The sequence below is a fragment of the Suricata suricatta genome, chromosome 6 (assembly GCF_006229205.1).
Source record: "Suricata suricatta isolate VVHF042 chromosome 6, meerkat_22Aug2017_6uvM2_HiC, whole genome shotgun sequence".
Taxonomy (NCBI): Eukaryota; Metazoa; Chordata; class Mammalia; order Carnivora; family Herpestidae; genus Suricata; species Suricata suricatta.
In genome coordinates this window covers 90,396,111-90,421,601 of record NC_043705.1, presented here as the reverse complement: position 1 = coordinate 90,421,601, position 25,491 = coordinate 90,396,111, and the positions used below count along the sequence as shown (strand labels likewise).

Genomic DNA, 25,491 nt, shown 5'->3' with positions numbered 1-25,491 from the left:
CATTTCAGATTGGCCTACTTTCTCCATAATTTCCCAGCAAAGGAAAAGAAATTGGACAGGAAGATTTTAAAGCCTCATGTTGGTAATTTTTCTAAAAGTTTCTGGTATTATGAATTCCTAAGTAGACTTGTCAGTGAGAGTGGACTCTGAGTTTTGGCTGAGGCATAGGATAGTGGGGTGTTTCATGAGATCTGTCTCTGAACTTAATTTTGTGCCTACCTGAACTGGGAGGGATTTGTGGGAAGAAATTCCATTTTACAAAAAAGGAAAAAAAAGAAGGAAGGAAGAAAGAGAAAGGAAGGAAGGAAGGAAGGGACGAAGGAAGGAAGGAAGGAAGGAAGGAAGGAAGGAAGGAAGGAAGGAAGGAAGGAAAAAGAAACAAAAATAGAATTTCGATTTGGGGAGATCTTGGTGAGGAATTAGATTAGTCGTCACTGATTGAGCTGTCTTATGTCTACACTCTTTCTCAGGAGGATGGCCAAGTGATTAGGGGTATTTTCACTGTAGGAAGGAGAGGAAAAGATTGTGCATATCTTTTTATTCCTCTTTTCTCCTGTCCACGAACCTCTTAGTCATTTGTGTGAGGTCAAGCTGTGTTATCAGTATAGTTGAAGGAAGTCCATGCCCAGAAGCTTCCAGAATCTCCATTCTGATTCCATCCCCTCTTCTAAGAATCTCTCCTTGCATCTTGACAAGTTACCTGACACTTCATGTGAGCTTTTCTAATTGGTTAATTACATGAAATCAATGTGATGATTACTTATTGTGTGTCAGGTATTTGTGCGAGGTATTGAACCTAAAACAATAACACAGATTTAATCCCTATCCTCAAGAAATTCAAGGATGATGCACAACCTATAATAGTGAATACATTATGACTCTTAACTCTGAAGGGTTTATATTCTAATGTTTTAAAGCTCTCAATCAGGGCTGCATTTTAACATAAGAGAATTAGCTTGAAGTCAAAGAATGACATTCTCTCCATGGAATTTCAAATATCAAAAAGCCATTGGAAATATATTTGGAAAATCATTTGGGATGGGGAAGAATCATGTTGATCTCCACAGGCAACTTCTCTGCCTGTGGCTGAAGCCATCTTGGCATTAAGGATGAAGTACGGTGATAAAGCAAAGGCATAAAGCAAAAGGAAACAAAGGAAACAGAGTAGAAACAGTAGGCTACCAGTGGAGGGGACAGGAAGGAGGGGAGTGATGGTGGGAGGCAAGAAGCTCATTGAGCAGCCCTGGCATGGAGAGATGGAATCCGCATTTTGAATGACTTTCTGTATAAATAATAGCAAAGGTTTTCACCATCAAGCAATTTTCACCTACCATTTCTCATTGGATGCACATTTTAAAATACATTGTCTCCCAAACAAGAAGCATATTTTAAACATTAAGTGATGTGTTGATCCATTATATATTAAAAAAAAAGTAATAATATATAAGCGCCATTCTGAAGTTTCTGATCATTAGAGTTAAACAGAGTACGCTACCTGGAGTTCTCATGCAAACAAGAAATCTTGACACTGTAATTAATAAGTCCATGTGGTAATACTGAAGATGAATGAGTGTACAATTTCTGTTAATTTTTTTGAAATATTACAAAAAGTTCACAAACTTCCATTTCTATAGTGGAAATATTAAAGGAGCCCATTGTTTTAGGGCCATTTGCATATGTATCTTGCTTGTTACCTTTAGATATTGTAAACAATACAGAATTGCTATAAATACCTATAAGCCTAGCAACCAAGAAGACGTGTTCAAATACACCTCCATCAGTTATAATTCTGTGATTTAGAACAAGTTACATTAACCTCTGAATTTCCTCATTTGTAATACAGGAGGAACGAGTTTAGCAGATTTCTAAGATTATTCTGTGAATTAATTGAGATGGTGCATATAACACAGTATTATTATAGAAAATGACATATATTACAAGTTCAATAAATATTGAATGGTAGTAATAATTAGAGTGAATCTTATTTTATATCTTAAATTGTGGTAATACCTGTCCCCAGGGTTTTCCCAAGACACACTGAAATTATAAATACAAAGCACACAGTTCATTGCCTGGAACACAGTAAGAATTCAACAATTGTTAATTGTGTTCTTTATCCATTTCTCCTTATACAATCTTGTAGACTCCTCCCGTTTTGAATAACTAAACACAAAAGTAGAACATCTCCCTGGTACATCTTCCTAAGTGGCTCCAACCAGCCTCCATTCGTCAGCACTGAGATGTTAGACTTACAGACCTAAGAAGGCTTAATTTTTTTCACTCCAGGCGGCAGATTGGAGGTTCCAGTGTATTTTAATAAAAGTTCCCACAAAGCAACTTACAGGATCTGAATAAAAGCAATGTTTCTCTCTGAGCACAATGGGATTTTGTTGTTGTTGGAGGTGATGGTTTTGTGTTTTTTCCTGGTTGCTTTAGGTAGATCCCCCCCCCCCGCCCCACCTTCCAGGATATGGAAGTTAAAAGCATTTGATAAATGGATAAAATATTTTATTTATTTATTTATTTATTTATTTATTTATTATCATATATGATTATTATGAAAATTTCTAACAAACCACAGCAAGTAAAATTATCCCCTTAATTTCACATCTTTCCTTCTTTCCTCTACTCAGGGGTACCATTATTAATGGTTCACCATTCATTTTCACAGACTTCTTGGACACAAAAAAATTGTTTTCAAAAATGTAAATAGGCTTATACATGGTGCTCTGTAGTCTCTTTTTACTGAGTGTATTAAAGGCATCTGCCCAGAACCAGGTGTATCTACCTTCTCCTACTCCATTGCATGGATAAGCTGTCATTTAAATAACAGGATCCCAGATTTGGGGACATTTATCTTGCTTGGTGCATTTGGATATTAAAAGCAATACAATATGCTATAAACAGCTGTGCACACAAATGTTTGACTTATTGTTTCCTTTGGACAAAGTTTCAGAATGATTTATCATCTACAAAGTGCTGCTGCATCTATTGGTTTCTATGATCCTAAAAGACGGGGGCAGTGGCAGGTATAAACCTGGACTCTGAAGCACCCTCTCCTTCCAGCACCACTCCATGCTTTGGATAGAGCCCTGAATTAGACAGAATTGAGCTTGCGTTCAGGTGTGGCCACTTAGGAGTGGATAATGTTTGGACAAGTTTCTAAACCTCTCTGATCCTCATATTTCATGTGAGACTTCATTGGGGTTTAAAAAAGAAGTAAGATTATAGATTTCAAGTCTATATGCATAGTGCCTGCCATATGGTATAACCTCAAGACTGTTGGGTAATAGTGTCAAAATGAGAACCCATATCTTCTTTTCCTTTTTATTTTGCCTTTCTGCCACCACCTCAAACTCCACCCTTCTCAAGAAGGCTAACTTATGGTTCAGAGACACTTATGACCACATGAAGGTATTGCTTAAGTCCTACCTGGGAAATGGAGGTCACCCAGTGGGTAGGAGAGGCAGAGATGATGGGGAGTGATAATGTCCCCTACCAGGCTTTGCTGACCCTCAACTCCCAGCCCACTGAATCCCTGGCAGGCGCTGTCACTTGCTTCACACAATGGAGTGTTATACAGTTAAAGTCAAATCTTTCCGGATGGAAACTAGTTCAAACAAGAAGAAAGAAGGCAGATAGCACTAAGCCTAGAACTCATGAGAAAATTGCATTGTCTCTGGGATTCCTGGGTGGCTCCATTGGTTAAGCATCCGACTCTTGATTTAGGCTCAGGTCATGATCTCACAGTTGTGGAATCGAGCCCTGCATCAGGCTCTGTGTGATGTGTGGAGTCTGTTTGGGATTCTCTCTCTCCTGTCTGTCTGTCTCTCCTTCTCTCTCTCTCTCAAAAAAGAAAAAAAAAAGAAGCAATTTTTAAAAAGAAAATCACATTGCCTCAAGGGGCTGTAGAGAGGTGACTCTGCTTTAGATGATATTGTTACTATCTTTTGAAAGTTAGCACATTTTCTTTCTAGGTAAGTATGTGGTTCCTTTGAGATAAGAAAGGAGTTTAAAAGACTTCTTACACAGAAACACAGAGCAGTGAAAATAGATTGTAGATGTTTCTGTGGTCAGAAAATGCATGATTTCCTTTTGGTTTAAAAAAAAAGCCTTTGGATTTAACTCTGTAGTTGTGACCTTGAGATCTTTATCTTTGTACTAAAAAGATCTAAAGTCAAAGCAGGTGCAGGAGCTGGGATTGTCCTTGGCATGAACGCAAGGACCAAGGCTGCTTGTGTGCGTGCTGGAGTGGAGGCAACTGTTGGCTTTGCTCAACAGAACTGGTTTTCTTCATTCTTTCTCCGATGACTCTACCTGCACTGGTCACATGTCCTCCCCCCCACCCCCACTTTCTCAGTGCTGAAGTTTCTCTTTCTGTAAACTTAGGCGTTGCACTGGAACTCTTTTCAAAACAAAACCTTAGACTTTGTATGACACAATCACATTTTTTGTTATTTAACATTATGACATGAACTTGTAATATTTCAAATGATAAAGGCTCACTTACAAACATTTAAACTTGAAAATTTGGTGTAGAAACTCATGTAAAGATGATACGTTAAACCTAGTCCATCATTTTGCTCCCTCATGAAAAGCTACTGATACAGAAGTTAAGGAAGTATTCTAAAGGAAGGTGGATATCATATGGGAAAGGAATATGTGACTTAGCTGCCCTAGGAAAGGTCATTCATTCATAAGCCAGCAGTGGGGAAAGCTGAGAACTCATCCAATCTAAAGCCAAGATTCCCCCAAAGTTTCAGGAAATGGTAGTATCAGGTCTCCCTGGAGGTGAGATGAAGGAGGAACTGTAAGAAGGAAGACTGACTGCAAGTCTGTTTAAGAAGCAGCCTGACTCCATGCAGCTGGGTCACTGGAGGTTTAGTATATAAAGACAAAACAGAGGGCTGGACTAGGAGATGCTCATCCAAACCCAAGTTAACAATGCCATACTCAAAACAAAGTATCAATCAAAGTATGCATCCTAGAAGCGGAAGCCTCTGGCACTTTTGTGCCACTGGGCTCCTGGAAGGCTACAGCCAGTGCTTAACCCTTCAGGCAAGAGATGAGAGAGTGCTTGTGTGTGGAATCTGAGCAGCACATGAAGAAGGACTTGTATAGCGGCGCCTGGGTGGCTCAGTCAGTTCAGCGTTGGACTTTGGCTCAGGTAATGATCTCACAGTTCTTAAGTTCCAGCCCCTCATCAGGCTCTGTGCTGAACAGCTCAAAGATTGGAGCCTGCTTTGGATTCTGTGTCTCCCTCTATCTCCGCACTTTCCCTGCTTGTGCTCCTTCTCTCAAAAATAGGTTTTTAAAAAAATTAAAAGTTAAAAAAAGGAAAGTCTTCTGTATTTGAGACTCTCTAGCTGTCCCAACCAGTTCGCCCTACGGAGAAGCTCACAGATCACGAGCTCTACTCACATGCTCAGAGTTGACAACCAGCCTTTGAGTTACCCACACCAAAATATGAACATACTGTCACCCATTCCAGAGAACAGGGAACAACTTGAGCATAAAAAGAGAGTGCAAAGCAAGCAAACAGAAAGAAACAACTTGGAGGAAAGAGAGACTCTGTGAGGCAAAGCAAACTTTTAAAAATAGAATTTTGAAAAGGAAAAGAGAAGACAATCATGAATGAGAGAAAATAAAGTATAAAAATTTTTAAAGAACTGGGGTGCCTGGGTGGCTCAGTCATTTGAGCGTCCAACTCTTGATTTTGGCTCAGGTCATGATCTTACGGTTTGTGAGTTTGAGCCCCATGTCAAACTCCCTGCTGATGGTTTGGAGCCTGCTTGGGATTCTCTGTGTTCCTCTCTCCTTGCCCCTCCCCCACTCACACTCTGTCTCTGTCTCTCTCAAAATAAATAAGTAAATAAACTTAAGGGGGAAAAAGACATATTAACATGAAAGGGGGATTTTTCTACTTGAGATCAAAACAAGGGATAAACCAAAAATGAAAAAAAAAGAGTATACCTTTCGCATAATTTGATTCAGTGTTTGAAAATGCTGTGTCTGTATATTTTTACTTAAATCATCTCAAATATGGTATGTTCTGTTATTCTGGAAACACTGTGGGGGATCGGTTGTTCTGAGTGGCATCTGCAAAGTCGCAGGACTGGCATAGGGCCTTGAGTGAAACAAAAGCTCCCCTTCACCTTCTGGCTCTTCTTCCACTATGTTATATGTAACATAGGGCTTATGCGTAAGATTTCACTTACAGAAAGGACTCCAAGATCCATCCACGTATCACAGCCTATAATTATTAAAAGAAGAAAAATCACTACTATTTGCAGTGTGTTTAGGTTGGATGGGTTAATTCCTTTGCTAGGCCCATAAGGGGAAGATTGACTTTGTCTTTTCAATTATAAACCACCGTTTAGTTTGAGCCCAGAAGACACTTTCCTAGAGATTCCCTCCACTTGCTTGGCACTGGAACAATTAACAGTAGGTGATTTGTGGCTTCATTTTTACTGCTTAGCACAGGTTTATCATCTTGAAAGTTTTCCATTTGCATATATGCTATACATTTTTTTGGGTGACATTTCGATATCATCCATAGTTTAGATTATGTATTGCCTTATACTGCATTTTCTGCTACGTGCTGAGAATCCGCAAGCCCAGCCTGAATGCTGACGCAGACCTAGGGGAATATGAATTGCAGCTGCCACTTATTGAGGGCTTTCTACATGCCACCCCTTAGTATCAAGGGATTTACCTGCATTACTTTATTTATTCCTCAAACAGGTACTTTGAAGTCTCTCTTGTTTGCCACATTTTATAAATAACTTGAAACTCAGAGAGTAAAGGTAATTTGCCCAAGGTCACCCAGCTCAAATTAGCAGAACTGAGATTCAAATTCAAGTCTGTCTGATCCCAGAACACTCTGGTATACAGTCTCTCATATAGGGAGCTTTCAGAGTGAAATGAATTGAATTTGACAGTTTTCCACTTTTAAATACCAAACTTCCTAAGCCGTCTAATTGCCGCTCTTTGGACTAAGATGAAATGGCTATTTAAAAGAAGCAGGGGACAGGAGGTCAAGAGAAAAGGGGTTTTATTATCTCTGTTGGTAAAAGAAGAAATGTAATCCTGGGGGGAAACATAACATCAAATGGAAGCCATTATATAAATTTGCAGTGGGCTTAGGTTGATGAAATTGCAAAGGAATGCAGAAAAGATAAGGGAGTCATGAATACATAGCACTGAAGATTTTCTGAAAGGGAGAGAAAAGATCAGAAGTCATTGAAAGCAGTTAGAAGTTGGCTCAATTCAAGTCAGGGTCTATCTATTTTGACAGATTGAAAGAAGCCGACAAGTAGCAACCAGAGATCTGTGTTCCAATACCAGTCTGCCTGGGTGTTTGGCTGAAGAGCAGGCTCTAGAGCCAGATTACTGGGTTTGAATCCTTTTCCCCTAACTTTCTAACTTTGTGACTCTGGGCAAGTTACTTAACCTCTCTGGGCTTCAGTTTCTACATGTGAACAATGGGGATTATAAAATTGCTCATCATGTTGTGAGATGAGGTAATGCATTTAGCAAGATGCCAGGTACTTAGTAAACACTCTGAAATGTTAGCTATTATTGTTATAAACATAGGCATCAAAGTCATGTAATGTAAGAAATGGGAGATTGTAAGTCAGGAAAAGGCTTGAGGAAATAAATGAGAAGCAAGTCAGGAGAGAGGCTGACCTGCAGCCAAGAAGTGGGGGGAGATGTTCTTACCCCCACCACTGAGCAGATGTGGGGAAAGGGCTAGACGGTTGTGGGGGGCTCATCTAATCTAGCAAGAGAATCTAGCAAGAGACCGAGGTCCAGCTGGACACAATGGAGCATGAGATCCCTGTTTCTGTAAAATATATGTTTTGATAGAAGTCTTGCTAGTGAGCGCTACAGGACTGGAGAATTGGGGTTATAGCCAAAGTGCAAAAGAAGTGACTATGGGGAGAGAGAGGAAGCAAGCTCTGGGCTATTCATCTTTGGACACTAGTAGTCATTGAGAGCATGTTGGGAGGGGAGGAAGCTTTTTAATAAGCACATTTTCTTTCTTTCTTTTTTTTTTTTGTTGCCCTCCGCCAACTATGAGTCTATTTTCTTTCATTGGTTAAATTAAGAGACAAACTACAGTTGAGGTGAATGCGGCAAAGGTTAATGAGGTACTTATGAATGAATGTGAGTAGTTACTTACTTTTTTAATCACCAATTTCTTTAGCATTTTGTTTATGTCAGCCTCTGGCTGGGTCCTGGAGACACAGGCTGTTTCCATATTCCAGCCTTCATTGCTAGAGCTCCACAGTATGTTTGTGTCATGGCTCTCAGCCATTAGGATAACCCACATAAAATTCAGAAATTACTGATGCCCGGGCTATCTCTCCGACCCACAGAATCTCCTGCAGTGGAATTAGGTGAGTGCATTGTTTCGGAATTGCGTGTGTCACTTTTAAGTTCATATCAACCTTGAAAGACTGGTGAGAGAACCTTCCACAGTTTGTAGATGATGAAGTACAGACTCAGAGTTTAAGTTACAAGTGAGGCCACGCAGCTGATAAGGGCAGAGTTGGAACTCAGACCCGGAGCTGCTGATCTTAGAATTCCAGGGCCTTTCCACCTGTCCGTGACCACTCTCCCAGATATGCATAGATGAAATTCTGTGTCTTAAAGGCTTGCTGATAAGAGGATTTGAGGATGTAGTAAATCTGTGTTGTAGTCTTGCACAAAGCTCTTGCTCACCATGGTAAATGCTCAGACATCATCGACAAATTCTACCCAAGGTTCAGTGGTTTGTATTTAAAGTGGGGAGTACCCTGTAGATGTTACACCCAGGCTTATCATGGATTTCCCCCAAGATGGATGATGCAGCTTTGACAATATAAACTCTCACAAGGCTATAGTTTCCATCACAGAAACCCAGTCCTGGACTCCAGAAACACTACCTTCTCTATAGTTTAGCTATATAGTTTATCACCTCAGATGAGGTGATAGTGACTTTCTTCTATTGCTCAGAGGTGATAGTGACTTTCTTCTGTTGCTAATCTCTAGGTAATCTTGTTTGGTGACTCAGCTTCTTCATCACCCATGTAACCAATTTAATGTAGTAAATTCTCTACCTATCCCAGGTTAGGTCCAATGAAGATACCAAGGTTCAGAGAAGTACCTCACCAATGTAGCACAATAATTCTACACTTAGTATTCTACAACAAAAGGTATTGATTCAATAGCTTAGGCCCTTAATCTCTACTTTATAGTTAAGGTGGTTAGTGAAATTCCTCATGCCTGGTGCCAGGTGATGATGGCCATGGAGATATGATGACAATGACTACAGTAATGATGATAGTAGTGCTGGTGTTGGCAGTGGTGGTGGTGGAGGTCTTGGTGATCACCACATCTGACCACTGTTGGATGTTCTTTGGAAGAGATGTGCAGGTACAATGTCTGGTTGTCACACAGTTGTCTCTATGTTACAGGCCTTTACCTACCACCACATCCAAGAAATCATGGTCCAGCTTCTTCGTACAGTGAATCGGACAGTCATCACCATGGGGCGGGATCATGTTCTGATTGTGAGTACACCTCTTTGTCTTGTCACACATTTCAAACTGTTCAGAGTCAAGGAATGGATTTTCTGCAACTGCAGATCATGTTGAACACCTAGCACCAACTGATACTTTGTTTTGGAGTACAATAGTTAGATTTTTCTTATCTGAGTTGGGATAACATAAGAGTTAATTCAAGTTGCTGAAATAAAACAAGACTTGAGATGTGTCAACTAAGGTGAGTGTACCAAAGGGGATGGAATGTCACTGTAAAGACTGAAGAGTGAGAGGAGCTTTTTGTAAGTGGGCCAGGCAGAATGTTCCACATTCACGTCCACCTTTTCTTTTGACCTAGAGTCCGGCAATGCCCAGTCTCAGGGTCCTGTGAACTTGGTTTTCTAAGTAGATTCATTATATGTTAACTCTGTCCGTAGATATCAATTAATTCAAGTCTTTGCTAACTTTTGGGTTATTCTTCTGTACAATTGCTACATTCTGAAGATGAGTAGATTCCTTTATCATAGTCTGATTATTTTCTGTCCCCAGACAGAGTCTATCTCTAACCCTTTAACCTCTGTTTATCTTGCTTTAAACTGAGGGCCAAAATTAATGCGTATGGGGACCAGTCACCAACATAAATGAGTATGTTCAACTATGTCACTCCTCTGCTCGAACTCACCAGTGGTTTCCTATCTCACTCAAAATAAAATCCAAACCATTGCTAAGGCCTTAAATGCCCTCTGCCCTATTTCTCCCACCCATAAGACATGATTATATTTGCTATTCCCTCAGCTTGGCCTATCTCTGCCTCAGGTCTGAGGGGTATTTTCTCATGTAAATCAGGTCTTGGCTCAGGTATCACCAAACCAGAGAGGCTTCCCTACCTTGACCACCCTGTCTATAATACCCAGCACCTCTCCATTCTCTTTCCAGCTCCACACCTTACTTCTTTATGTTTCTTAGTAAGTATCACCACCTAAAATCAATCAATCAATCTATCTATCTATCTATCTATCTATCTATCTATCTATCTATCTATCCTATCTCCCTTGACTGATTCATTGTCTGGCTCTCCTTGTGAGAAAATGAGCTCCACAATGTAAAGTTTTCATTGATTTTGTTCATTTGTGTCTCTGGATCCTCTAACAGTGCCCTACATAGAGTAGATACTTGATAAGTATTTATTGAATGAGTGAGCAAATGAATGAGTGAATGAATAAATGAAGTGTACTGGCAGGGACTTTAATGCTTAATGAGGACAAGCGCTACCCAGCTGTGATTGATTGACACCGTATGGAATTGGGCCATACAGTTGTCAAAACTCCCAGCTTCTCAAGAGAAGCTGAAAATGTGAAATTTCCTGGTATTTAAGTGTTGGCAGCCAATAAGAAACTATATTTATAAACATTTTCTGAGTCCCAAACAGGTGGATTCAGCTTTTAGGAAGCCAGTTTGGGATGCTGATTTTTGAGATGCTGTAGTCTTGCCTCATGGATACAGAACATAAGGTGCTGAATGTTATTTTAACAGAAGCTGGACAAGCAAGGATTTGATCCCTAGAGGCAATGGAGGGTAACTATTTTCTTTAGACTCATTTGGTTCTGTTTAGTCATATCAGTGCATGTTTATTTACCATACACTGTGTACATTTAAAGGAGTGGTGACATCCACAAAGAATGCTCACAGGGCCAGGTGCACCTGCCTTCCTGGGACAGAGCCATGTAAATTGGTCTCTGTCATTTGTCTCACTTACCATCCTTCCACCTTAGAAGTATCACCATATCTTATTCAGTTACAAGCTTCCATGTCTGTGGTTTCCATAACTTGCCTTAGATAAGCATTTTATGACCTCCGTAATCTTTATTCCTTTTCTTTGGAGCTAGACCTAAAGATATCCATCCATCCATTTGGCTTGTTCTGGTTATAGCAGGTCGTAACTCTCTGTCTCTCCTTTAAGACAGCCATTCTTTACAACAGTGCCTGGATCATAGGAAGCACGAAATAACCCATGTCTGTTATTATTTTCCTTTCTATCTGATACAGTGCATCTTTCTGTCCCTTGCCCATGAGCATAGTTTGGCCCTCATTCACTACACCCAGTCCCTGAGCCTTTCATTTGATACTGTACTCTGGTTACTAGCCCTTCCAACATGCATTTCTCAGTGCTGCCCCATCAGTCTTTGCCAGGACACTCCTCTACCCTGGAATGTTCTGTAGGTTCCCACTGTCTGTCCAGTTAAGTCTTAAATGTATTAGCCTGACCATTCTCAGCATCTGTAATCTGGCCAAAACCACATTTATCAGCTTTTTCATCTACTTTTCTCCACCTGGCTATTCAGCCAAAATGGATGTCTGGATATTGCCCAACCATGTCTGGCACTTTCTCACTCATGCTGCTTTCTTTGTCTGGAATCCTACTTAGTGTGCCATCTCAATCTGTTGGGATAATACCTAGTCTTCAAGGTCCAGCACAAATGTGCTCCTCAGGAAGCTGCCTGAATCTCAGCAACCTGGTTGGGACCTCCCTGCTTTTTCTAAATCACACAGCTGTCTTTATTCCTTTTCTTCTTCCTTTCTTCCTTTTCTTTTCTTTTCTTTTCTTCTTTTCTCCTTTCTTTCTTTCTTTCTTTCTTTCTTTCTTTCTTTCTTTCCTTTCTTTCTTTCTTTCTTTCTTTCTTTCTTTCTTTCTTTCTTTCTTTCTTTCTCTTTCTTTCTTTCTTTCCTTCCTTCCTTTCTTTCTTTCTTTCTTTCTTTCTTTCTTTCTTTCTTTCTTTCTTTCTTTCTTTCTTTCTTTCTTTCTTTCTCTTTCATTGGGGTTAAACTTAACATGATTTAAACTTTAACCATTGTAAATTTTTCAGTTTGATGAGTTTTAGTAAATGTGTAGTTGTGTACCCATGACCATAAGTCAGTTTATAACACTTCCTTCATTCCTAAAAGTCCCATGCCTCTGCATGGCACCCTTACCCCTCTACCTTCTACCCCATCTTTAAGCAAGCACTATTCTACTCTCTGTCTCTATGGATTTGCTTTTTTTGACATTTCATGTAAGTGAAATCATACAATTTGAGGTCTTTTATATCTGGCTTCTTTCCTTAGCATGCTGTTTTTGAAGTTTATATTTTAGAATGTATCAGTACTTAATTACTTTCTATTGCTGAGTAATATTATACTATATGAATATACAACATTTTGTTTATGCATTCTCTAGTGGATAGATATTTGAATTGTTTCCAACTTTTTGCTATTATAATGTTGCTATGAATATTCATATAACAACTTTTGAATGAACATATTTTAATTTCTCTTGTGTAGAAATTCAGAAGTGGAATTGCTAGGACATAAGGGAATTATATGTCTAACTTTGTAGGAAATTACCAGACTGTTTTCCATAGTGGCCATTTTATAGTCCCATAATCAATATGATGGTCCTAGTTTATCTCCATCCTCCCCAACACTTAATATTGTCAGTCTTTTGGATTTTACAACTCTAGTGGATTTATAACAATTCTAGTGATGTCTTATTGTGGTTTTAATTTGCATTTCCCAGATGACTAATGATGTTGAGCATCTTTCCAGGTGTTCTCTCTCTCTCTGTTTCTCTCTCAGACATTTTTATCTGTGAACTTGCTATCTATAGCTCCTCTCTCTTATACCACAGAACTTTTAAGGCTTAGGCCTATTTATAAAATGGGTAATAATTGACCTTCCTCATAGAGTTTCTATAGAAATTAAATGAAATAACACATAAAAAGCATTTGCACTAGAAACCAATTTGACAATAAATTATATTTAAAAAATAAATCCTAATCCATAGGATAAAAAAAGTATTTGCATATGTGCTTCTTGTACATAATATTTATTTATTTATTCATTCACTATTATGAGAATTTCTTATATACTCAGCACAAAGACTCAGTAATGAGTCAGGCATGGTTTGTGCCCTCAAGAAAACCCTGTCCTTTTTCAGTGGGATGTTTCTCACTGTGTCCCAAACACAATTCATCACCAGCACCCCCCACCCTCCCAGGAGTCTGCTCCACACTCTCCTTTCATTTAAGATCCCAGTTTATGGTACTGACCTCCTAGAATTGTAGCATCTGCCCTTGACTCCTCCCTCTCACTCACCTGCTTATTCTTTTAGCCTCCCACTAAATCCTGCTTTTTTATGTACATCTGGCTTCAGTCCTTCTCCACCTGGCTCCCCTGTTTGTCCTCAGAGCCCCCTATACACCTCAGTCAGTGGACTCATTGGACTTAGTTCATTGCAATATGTTTTTTTGTCTCTGTGCTCCAGTCTACCTACATTCTGTGAATGCCCTTAAGGGCAGGGATCATGTTTCACTCACTCTTTTATCCTCAGCTTCTAGCAGTATCCCTGGTATACTGTGGGCACTCAATAAATGTTTGTTAAGCAAATAAACGAGTGACATAATCCCTAGAAATGATTTGTATATGTCTTTCTCTCAGTTTGGAATGCTTTTCTTTCTGCAACGAATGTTTCCTCTAGTATCATGAACCCATATCTCAGGGAATGTGGTAGCAGTGTAAGGAACTGCCTGTTCACACTTTCCTGTTCCCTGGGCTGATTCCAGGAGCCTTGCAGAGGTTCTAAGTCACATGCTGTGTCATTAGTCTCCATGACTCTCGAGTTTGTTGGTGTAATTACAACAGGAGTGCTGAGTGGGGAGTACTGGAGGTGTGTAGAAAGCACCCCTCACTAGGAGCAGGAATGTGCCTGAACTAGATGGAAGGAATAAACATGTTTTTCTTAAGAAGTAGCTCCATTTTCATAAAATGGTCCTTTCCAACACTTTTCGAATAGAAATATCTTCTCCAAATTAAAGAAAATGATGTTGGAAAGTAATTACTCAGAGGTCAGGAGTCCCTGTCTTAGTGCTGAAGGCCCCAATTTAATTTCAAATTGAAATTTGACAAAAAGGAGAGAGCCCCATTCCAACCATCACTTTCAATTTTCCAGACACAATTTTTATTGGTTAGTTTCCATTGCCTGGGAATATTAAGCAATCAATACTTATGGCAAATACCAGACATGCCTAGTACTTCTGAAATCCTGAGAAGGCCTGGATTGGATATGGGGTAGCTGGTTGTTGGCATGTCATTATGTGGGATTAAATAGTGACTTTTTTTTTTAATTTGTAGGAGTAGGAACATTGTGATAAAAGGTGTTAGCTACTAAATTTACAAGAAACATAGGGCTAGGATGGATCACTTTTTATGCACAGCACACTGTAATTATCATTTGCTGGCAAGAACCATTCCTGATTTTTTCTGTAAATTGCTTGCCTAAATAATGAAGTGTTGATGGTGACAAATGAGCAAAAGCAAATTTTGTAAAAACAAAAAGCAAAAAGCCCCTTTACATGACTGCTTTCCCCTTCTAATCTTTGCCAAGAGTCTAATCAATCAGATATACATTTATTTATTAAAGTGACTAAGGAGTTTGACTTTTATCCTGAGAAAGGCAGCATGGTTTGGTAGAAAGGACATTTTGGATATGAGAAAACAGGATAATTTTTTTTATTCCACTGTGATTGAACACAGTGTTGCATTAGTTTCAGGTGTACAATATAGTGATTCAGTGATTCCACACATTTCTCAGTGCTCATCAAGATAAGTGTGCTCCCTTTATCTATTTCACCTATCCTTCTCCCTACCTCCCCTCTGGTAACCACCAGTTAGTTCTCTGTCTCTAAAAGTGAACAGGAAAGGAGCCCCTGGGTGGCTTAGTCGGTTAAGCCTCTTACTTCAGCTTAGGTCATGATCTTGCCATTCATGGGTTTGAGCCCCGCGTCAGGCTCTGTGCTGACAGCTCAGAGCCTGGAGCCTGTTTCAGATTCTGTGTCTCCCTGTCTTCCTTTCCCCCACTTGCACTCTGTCTCTCTCTCTCTCTCTCTCTCACTCTCAAAAACAAATAAACATTAAAAAAAAAAGAGTGAACAGGAGAAATTGTCCATACTTGTTTTGGAGAGTTGACTCTGACTTTGTGCCAATGTCACCCCTCTAGACCTTGGTTTCTTTTGTGCAATGAACTCTATAATTTTAGAGATCTTTTTCATATATCTAAGTTTTCTGATTTGGCCAATGCTTATTCTTTTTTTCATCTCCCAGGATCCTGAGTCAGGGACATAAAATAGATTTTGCTTCATGTGCCAACTTGGGTGGGTTGGTAATGGTTACTTGTAGTACTGTGCTGAGAAAGAGTCAGAGGCTACATCTGCGCTCAGAGGAAGAAGTGCTGAATTGATTAGTGATGTCTGTTAGAAGCATAAGATTCTAGAATAGTGATGTATGCAGGATACCTGCAAAGACTATGTATTGACTAAAATGTTTGGTGTTTTCCCAGCCCAGTCCAAAAGCTCTTGTAGAACCCATATTCTCTTCTGCATATTTTTGGTTAAGAAGGCTGTGGTATAAGAGCAGAAGAGTAATGGAAAAAAAATAAGCTGAGAACTTAACATTTTACCAGGGAAGGGTTTCTATGTGCTCTGCATCATATTTTATCAAATGTAAGAATCACCATGATTTTATGTGTCCATATGAAAGAGATCATGCTACCAATTAAACTGTGACACAGTGGCTTATTTTTGCATTGATTTTAGTCTTCAGAGATGCTTAAAAAAAGTTTGACTAGAAACCAGATATGATGGAGCATGTCTTTGTTCCTCATGAGTAATTGTCATCATCGCCCGTTGTTGGGAGAATAGACTGACTGAGCCCCAGAGGATGCAAGCATCATGGCCGATGTCACACAGCTAGTAGCAAGGTGGGATAGGAACGGGGGATGTCCAACATCAGAGTGTGTGTCTGTTGCACTATCCCATAGGTCTTCGAGCAGTGAGAGGAAAACTTCTGATTTTTTTGTGTAGTGAGGGGGCTGTCTCAGAGAACCTTCCCTGACCGGTGCATCCTTCCACTGACTGGTCCACAGAAGGCTGTCCCCTGTGTGTGGCCTCCTTAGTGCTGGGGGTGGACAATCTCATAGGGAGAATCAACCAGGGAATTTACACACTGCCAGAAATTCTTAGAAGGTAAACAATCTGGTAATTTTGTTGAAATTGGGATCTAGCTTTTATTTCGGGTAATTAAAATAAGCCTCTGGGTGATATATTTTGGGCCTAATTACCCCGTTTTTCACAGAGGAGTCTACTGAGTGATTAAATAAAGGTAAATGCAGCTGGCATCATGCCAGCTCCGGAAACTTAGAGCAGTTTGTTTAAAAAGGAAGGGGAAAAAAGTGGGTAATCATCCCATCCTCCACTGCTTCACCTCACTATAGCACTGAAGACTCCAGAAAACACCTGAGTCATCAGAGAGCCAGGCTTTTAACGCTCTTCACTTTCCAAATGGCAAATGGCCCACCTACATGACTGCTCTCTGATACATTGTAAGCTCACAGACTCAAGGATGCCTGTGCAAGGGCCACGCCAAGACAGTTGGTGCCACCTCCACCCTGTCCCATGGAAAGCAGATATGAAGACCATCTAGGGCAGGAAGATGTGAGGTTCCAAGCCAGAAGTGGTTGGTTGACTCTTGACCTCTACTAGGCAACCCAACACTTTGTTAGCAAGCAATACTTCTAATAAAGCTCTCGCTTATTGAGCAAATAGTCTGTTTTCCAGGCAGAGAGCTAAGCCTCTTGCATGTCTTACTTCTTAACCTGCCTCAGATACTCGTATTTTACATCTGAGGTTACTGAGACCCAGTGAGGTTATATAACTTACCTATAATCACACACTTTGTGAGTGGAAGAACTGGGACTTGAACCCAGGCAAACCTGTTGATAGAGTTCCTCCTCTTAAATAGTGTTTTATATACTCCTACAGTACTAAGACCTTAAATTCTTCTTTAGGCAAAGGATATTTTAAAGGTAATAATGAGCACTCCTGAGCTCTAGATACTGCTCTGCCTAGACCATTCAGTCTGGTGAGATAACCTATTGGCAACTTTCAGAAAGCTGTGAAATGGCCCTGGATTTTTTGGTGGCTTTGTAATGACAGTGATATCTTTAGGATCAATCTCCTCAATTATGGTAACCTGTAAAATTAGAACAAGAGCCTTGAGTGTTGGGACTTACCAAATAGCAGGTTTTGCAGAAAATAAAACTAGAATAAAGGTGTGAAATTATCTCAAGTCTCCATCCCCTTCCACATACAGCTTGTCTTCCCTCCCTTGAGCAGACCACCAGGTTCTAGGTCCAAAGGCCTCTCTAATCCAGAGCTTCCCTCTACCACCAGTGCTATGCAGTGGGGTCTGGCCATGACCGTCTTTCACCACTGCCACTGCTGCAGCTGCTACTAAGACACACTGCCTCCTCTCTCGTCCGTTTTGAATTATTCACATTGCAGCCCATGTGGTCTTATAAAGTAGAATTCTCCAGGGAAGCAAGCATCAATGGCCTCACCGTGGCCGAAGATAAAGGCCCAGCTGCTCACCACAGCCTTCAGTGTGCCCAGGACGGTCTGCCTCTTCCCCTATTCTCTTTACCTCCCACTCTTCTACCAAATTGATGGAACTGCTCAGCTAGTTACAGAGTGTTCCTTTTCTTCTTTGCATTCTCTTGCATGCCCTTCCCTCTGTCCTGAATATACTCCTCTTACCTTTCTTTGCAAAACCTTCCCTCTTGCAAATTCCTCTTTCTCTTTCATGTATTGGCCTGGGAGGTACATCTTGACCCACATTCCACTTATGCAAGTTGGGACCCCTCTGCTCTCTTCAGCATGAGCCTGTCTCCTGTACTCACCATACTGTCATGAGAGCATTCTTAGCACTACAGAACAATGGCTTCATCACTTCTGCATCTGTAGGAAACACAATGCCCCTGGCATATAGGATGACCCGAAAGACCACTGCTGAAGGAATGGAATATTTCTGCTATTTACTTTATTTACATACAAACCATGATTCTTTTCCTAAACATCCAAGTGTTACTTGCATTACCCTTATGCAAGTGTTACTATGATCACCCTTAGGGCATGATTAGATTAGAAGACTAAGGGAGGAAGGAGAAGTGTTACTGAATAACTGGACCAAATGGAAAGAATTGGGGAAAGGATGTAGTCATTCTCTTCAGAGGTTACATATGTTGGTGATAATCAGTTAACATTTCTTACTGTGTGGCAGAGATGGCAATTTGGGGACATTATCATATTTAATCTGTGAAGTTGACAAAAAATTATTATCTGCTCTCAGAAAGGAAGCAGTGATCAGAGGGTTTGAGCCCCTTGTCCAGCATCACATGCATGGGAAGGAGGAAAATAGAATTCAAACCCAGGTCTACAGAGTTTAAAGCTACCATCTTAAGCCTTTCACTGCACATGTCTCATACATTGTTTTTCTGAGATAAAACTTAAAAAATTTAAGAGAGTACATGTGTGTATGTGTATGTGTGTGTGTTGGGGGCAGATCGGATTAAGAAAGAGTAAACATTCTACAAGAGTCCTGAAATTCCAGTTGGTCCAAGAGGTGGCATCATTAGCTTGGGATAGTTTGGTTACTGCTTGATATGGTCTTGTAGAGGGTGCTTATGTCCTGGGCTGGGGAGGTTTTACTTTTTATTTTCTTTTATTTTTGAGAGAAAGAGATACACACACACACACACACACACACACACACACAGAGAGAGAGAGAGAGAGAGAGAGAGAGAGAGAGAGAGAGAGAGAGAGAGAAAGTGCAGAGGTGTGGCAGAAGGAGAGGAAGTGAGAGAATCTTAAGTTTATTCAATGCCCAGAGCAGAGCTTGACTTGGGGGTTGATTCATGACCATGAGATCATAACCTGAGTTAAAATCAAGAATCAGATGCTTAACCAACTGAGCCACCCAGGCACCCTGGAAGTTTTACTTTAAAAAGGATTTTGGTAACTGCATATCAAAGAGTACATGGCCTAAAGTATATATGCAAAAAAATGAATTACTATCTCAACTTTCAAGGAGCTCACAGCATATATGCACAGAAGTCAGTCATCAAGGTAAACTTCATATAATCAGGTCTAGTTCTTGAGTGACATGAACATTTTGAATAGGTGGAGAGGAAGGGTTAGGGGGTTGTAAGAGGGAGTGGCATTTCTTGCCTTATCTCCATCTCCTGGTCTGTGAAATCTTCTCTCATTCCTCAAGATCATCTTTCTTCAGTGACCTCATTGTTCTTTGTCCATTTTTCAATTATAGCATTACCATATCATAATGGAATTTCCTCTTTACCTATCTCTGTTCCACAGTAGACTAGGATTCTTGAGGAAAGGAACTGTATCCTATTATCTTTGAGGATCCTGTTCATAGGCCTAGGGCTTGGCAGGTGACTGGCATCTATCCAAACTATGGGAGTAAATGAATGGAAAGAACAAACTGATGGAAAGTACAAATTAATGTCTAGCTTTAAAATAATTCTGATTTAAAAAATAAGATGAGAGATTTGTTTTATGTTAAGCTTTCCCATGAGGGTCTTTTCTGTATAAAATTCCCAAATACTTTATGAGCCCTGTAGGGTAGAATTCTTTCAGACAATGTTTCAGAACTGGGGCATACAAAAGAGTTGGTTTCATTCTCCCAATCTTCCTTCTGTTCCATGCTGAGCCACAGAGATGAAAACGAAGGGGAAATATCAGGTTCCTAAATTCGTTGAAACAGGTACTGCATCCTCCCTGGTCTGTCCAGTTGAGCAGACCTCTGCTATGAGGACTGAATGCTCCGAGATAATAGGCATGCTCCCGCGGCTGCAGCCATGACAGCTGTGACTCAGTGACACACAACTTGTGGCTTTACAGCGGAGGTGAGCTCAGGCCCTGGAGAAGCTGGTGCCCGTGCTAGGGCCTCCCCCGGCCAGCAGTGTAGGAAACACAGTGTTGTCAGCACCCAGAGAGGCAGAGACAGAGACTGAGTTTAGGAATTGTATAAGGAGTACTAGGAAATGCATGACTGGTACATCATTATCCTGATGAAATTACATCCGAATATCTCAGGGCCTTTTAGCTTTCCGTAAGTGGAACCAGACAGATCTGATTTTGAATAAGTAATTTTAAGTGTGTTCTTAAAGTTAAGACTTCACTCTATCTCCTGTCTTATTTCCTGGCACTGGAGGAGAGGCCAGCCCTTTCTTGTCCTTGGAGAACTTTGGAAACTGTAGAAACTTTAGAATGTCTGCCATTTGGACCTTGACTGAGAGTGCTCTCACACCCAGCATTGCTTTCCAACGGCTGTGGAGTTGGGGCTCAAGGTCTGGAGTTTGAAAGGACTTTACTAGTTGGAAACTGGTGATTCTTTTCTGAAGGAGTGAGAAGGCCTTATTCCACAGATAGGAAGTCTTTTCACTTCACAGCTCTCTGCTCCTCAGTTTTCTCATCTATAAAACGGGGGTACTAATAGTTATTACCTATCAATCCCATGGTGAGGATTGAATTTAAAAAGCATGTGTAAAGCCCACCACATGGGGCTTCCCTCCTAGGAGGCCTTTGGTAAAGAAGAGCCAGTATTATTCCCCCTCAGTGCTGGATTCTTCTCTTACTTTGATGCAAGTGTTACTGTATCAGATGACGAACTATTTTGTAGCCCTGACTTGGATCGCTCCTGGATTGGGGAAGTATTACTAAGCTGTTGCTACGGCTGGACTGTGAATAAAGCTCCCTTGAGGTGAAACTGGATGCCATATGTCTGCTACAAAGGCTCGAGTCCCAGATGAGAAGGAAAAATCCCATCATAGAAGGTCCTTCCCTGGGAATGTTGTTGCGGGGCTGGAGCTGCCCTGAGGGGCCCTGTCGGCACAACCTTGAACGCAGCAGATTCCCCCAAGAGGGTCCTTCCATGCTGTTCTGTCTGGGGCACTGACCTTCTAAAGGGGCTCGAAGGAATCAATTCCATCAAATGACCCTTCAAGATCAGAACCCTTTTTTTTTCTAGATTTTTGCTATGTTCATTCATCCAGTGATACATTTGTACAGTCATTAAATATTGATGATTATTTTTTAATAACATGAGGAAATTCTATGTGTTAAATATAGAGAAAGGGTCAAAAGACCCAACAATAAAAAGAAAGTCATCAGGGATCCTGAAAGTCAGGGAAGGGAAGACATGTGGCTCCTCACCAGAAGCCCTAGATCTCCCAGAGGTCACGCTTGGAGACCCTGTTCTGAAGCTAAAATTATGTTGATATCATCTGCTTAAGTGACACATGAGTTGTATATTTCTGTAGCTTCACTTTTTCTAAAATGATTTTGCTTTCCTTTTATAATCAGGAAGAAAAAACCCTCAAACGCTATTTCTTTAAAAATAGGAATTAATGAGATAGTCAAACTTACTGAAGCATTTTCATGTATATAATTTTACTTTTCTTCTAACCAGCCTGTGAAGCCAGAAAGGCAGATGGTTTCATTTTAAAGACAGATGTGGGGGATGGAGGTGAAAGTACTTGTTCAAAATTGTGCAGAAAGTCAGGGGCAGAAGTCACTACTCCTGGCATTGTTCTGGTCTCTGTACCATGGGCTGTTTTGCCTCTTAACATTTTAATCTTCCTGTTTTTTCCCAGTTCATTCAGCAATCATATATGAAGCACTTACAGCATCTCAGGCAATGTGATAAACACCTAGAGGGCCGTAGAGACTCAGATGACAGTTTCTGTCCCCCAGGACTTTGCTCCCTGGTGGAGATGTGCATGAGAGATTGACAAAAGAAATGTCAAGATAATATAAGCAGCAGCCTGTTCAAAGCGCCACGAGTACTGGGAGGATGGAGTGACTAATCTCATGGCAGGGGCGGGGGATGATCAGAAAAAGTTACAGAGAGGAGGTGACATTTAAATTGCAACTTGCTGTCTGGCATAGGAGGTAGGAGCCCAGGCTCCCAAGTTTGGCAGACCTTGATGGCACTCCAACCTTCACTACCTCATACTTGGACACATTACTTATATCTCTCCAAGCCTCAGTGATTCTCCTGGCAAATGGGGTGATTGTCAGCTACCTTGAAATAAATCAGTAATTGTAAGCAAAGCATTTAATAACAGCCCATTTTAACTTCAACAAACTAGAGGCTTTATTATCATAATTAGTGGTTCATATTCATTTATTTCTCCCAAATGAAAATTATTTCCCATGATAGATAGGTAATGGAACAATGTCCCAGGTAGAGGGAACAGCATGTGTTAAGTCGCTGATATGCAATAGCCTCTAACTTTTTCAAGAAGTGATAAGGAGGCAGGGCTAGGGGGAAGTAGAATAGTAGGAAGTTAGGCAAAACATACGAGGTTGGAGTCAGCTTGTAAGGAATCATGTTGCCGTGGGAGGGATGTTATGCTCTAGGATACTGGGCGCCATTAGAGATGTAGAAGCAGGGAATTGCCAGATGTGTGTATCAGAGAGATCCCCAGGCAGCCAGGAGGGGGATTGATTTAAGGGAGCTGGAAAAGTCGAGAAAGTAACCCTTGAAGGCCTGACCAGTGGTCTACATGGAACAGATAAGGGCTCACGATAGTGAAGTCATTCATTTCAATTAAACAAGGACCTCCTGGACTTTAGACTTTACAAACTGAGGAAAACAGTTCCTACGCTTAGGACACAACATACAGTGGGGAAGAAGAGGGGAAGGGAGGACTAGAAACAGCAATAATTTAAGACAAATAATCATCACAGGAGAATAATGAAGATCGCATTAAGAGGGTCAAAAGGAGGGGAGGAAGGGTGTGACACACAGGTGTGTGAATCGGAAAAGGATGTGTGCTTATTGTCAGAACACATCCCCTCTCACTGGGCCATACTCTACAAGCCAAGCTGCATTTATGATTTTCTTGGCCAACACTGAGAAGGGAATCAATAGCTGTTGAAAAAAAGTGATTAGGACTGGGGTTGAACCGAGAAGTTTCCCTGGAGCTGGTGGATGCATGGCTGTGGAGAAGAGGGAAGGATCTGTTCAGCAAATCAATTCAGGTCAGTGGTGAGTTCATTGCATGGTTTTGAATTTGCTCCCCTTGATCCCTAACTACAGACAGCATCTTGTTTTCTGTCTTGAAACAAACAAGCAAACAGAAAAACAATGACAACAGCTAGTGGCTTCTCTCCTCTATCACACATATAGGATTTCTGCATAAGGGATTGGATTCAGTCAGGTTTGGATGCTTGGTGAAAGAGGGATGTGAACCACTCTCAGTTTCATCAATTAAAGTGACTCAGCCCATTTGGCTCCAGAGAAAGAGGCTTTTCTGTCAGCATAACCAGAGTATCACAACATCACATGTGCTACCTGGGAAACCAAACCCGAGAGCCAATGGGAGGTCACTGTGTTTAGCTGCTGATTAAAAAAAAACACATGTTGAGGGTTTGCCAGGAGAAAAAAAAATATTGGTTTATTTGAGTGAAATTTAATATAATATAGTTATGGATTCTAAGAATTTGTGAGGCCATTCATGATAATAAACCTCTTATTTGCTTTGGAGCAAATAATCCTTTGGTGTGATGCTTACCATCTTTTCATTTTAGTTGTGGCCAAGGCAAAATGCTCGGCCCCAAATGCTTCTTCAGTTAAATAGACCCTGTCTCCTTTGAATTGCATTTTGTGGAAAAGGGACTAGGTCACATGTAATAAATTTTGGCATTTTAATGAAAACATTACAGAGAAAATAGTTAACAATCTGCTTTAATTTCAAAACTAATTTTCTCTTTCATACAGTAAGGCAGTGTCTTGGTAAAATGTGAAAAATGCATTGGGACTTAATTATGATGGCAATTTGTTCTGAAACAAGGTTAACCTGTGCTGTCAGTATTCGGAATAAAGGCGTTAGGAGGTTGGCAGTGGGGATAGGATGACGGTGGCTTGATGTCCGGGGTCCTGAGTGCCAGGTAAATTATAGTAGAATGACAAGCCCTGGGCACATTACTTGCTAATCAGTAGAGGGATGGGTGTTCCTGGGGGAAATACAGAGCTAGACATCCAGTGGGACCATCCCCACTAAAGAACTGATAGAAAAGAAAAAACAAACCTGGGAATCATTTTTTTCCTGTTTGTCCACTGGATCTAATTCATTCATTAATTTATTACTGCGTCAGATATTTGAATTCCATTATGCTGAGTGCTAGAGATACAAAGGTAAGCAAAAATAAGCAGGATTCCTACCTTAAGAGGATTATAGGCTAATGAGAGAGAATACAGTCATCAAAGAATGACACAAATATACGTATAAAGTCAACTGTGTCAAGAATTTTGATGGTGAGTATACAAAAGGAGTATTTCATGTGATCTAGGACAGTGGTTGCAGTACTCTTAGAAAACTTTACCCAAGAAGTCCGAACAGAGCTGGGAACTGGTCAGGGGAGGATGGTGTGGAGTGGATTATTCCAGGCAGAAGGAAAAGCTTACACAGACCCTTAAGGATGTGTTAGCATAATGGGTCCAAGGAAACCTGTAGAGCAGACAGGGAATGTGCCTGAAATAGAAGCTTCCATGGGAGAGGAAGGTGGGCCCTTGTGAGTGACACACCTGGTCTTACTTTCTAAATTGATCAGGAAGCCAGAGTGTGACATGGGTCAGATCTAAATTTCACAGTAATTGTCTTTGCTGCGATGTGGAGAATGTGCTGGAAGGGAAAGGGAGTATATGTCGGGGGACCAGTTGGGACATTGGTGGAAGCCATCTGAGAGAAGGGGGTTGGGACAGCATCAGCAATGGAAGGGAGGCATGCTTATCTTGGAACCTGGCTTAGTCTGGCAGTGAGAAAACCAAACTCTAGGTTTGCTCTTCATTTACTGAGGGACCTGTAGGAGGCAGTCTGAAATCACATATTTGGGAAACCTCAGGAGTAGGGGTGATAGATGTGACCCACTGGAATTCAAGCTGGAAGCTGATTAAAAGATGGGCTTGAAGTTGAGATGAAACTCAAAAGGGCTTTTGAGTATTAAGCTTGTCAAACATGGTTTACAGCAAACACAAACAGTGCTGGCTGGTTGGCTGTGGATTTGTCCCA

The 25,491-nt window shown here is 40.7% G+C and overlaps 1 protein-coding gene across 1 annotated transcript in view; it reads left to right on the top strand.

The window, feature by feature from the left end:
- Nucleotides 1-25,491, top strand: part of DOCK2 (dedicator of cytokinesis 2) — a 404,233-nt gene that overhangs the window by 167,266 nt on the left and 211,476 nt on the right. Inside the window, exon 27 of the mRNA XM_029942884.1 lies at nt 9,462-9,557. Coding sequence (XP_029798744.1) covers nt 9,462-9,557 — 96 coding nt within the window. The remainder of the gene's footprint in view (nt 1-9,461; nt 9,558-25,491) is intronic.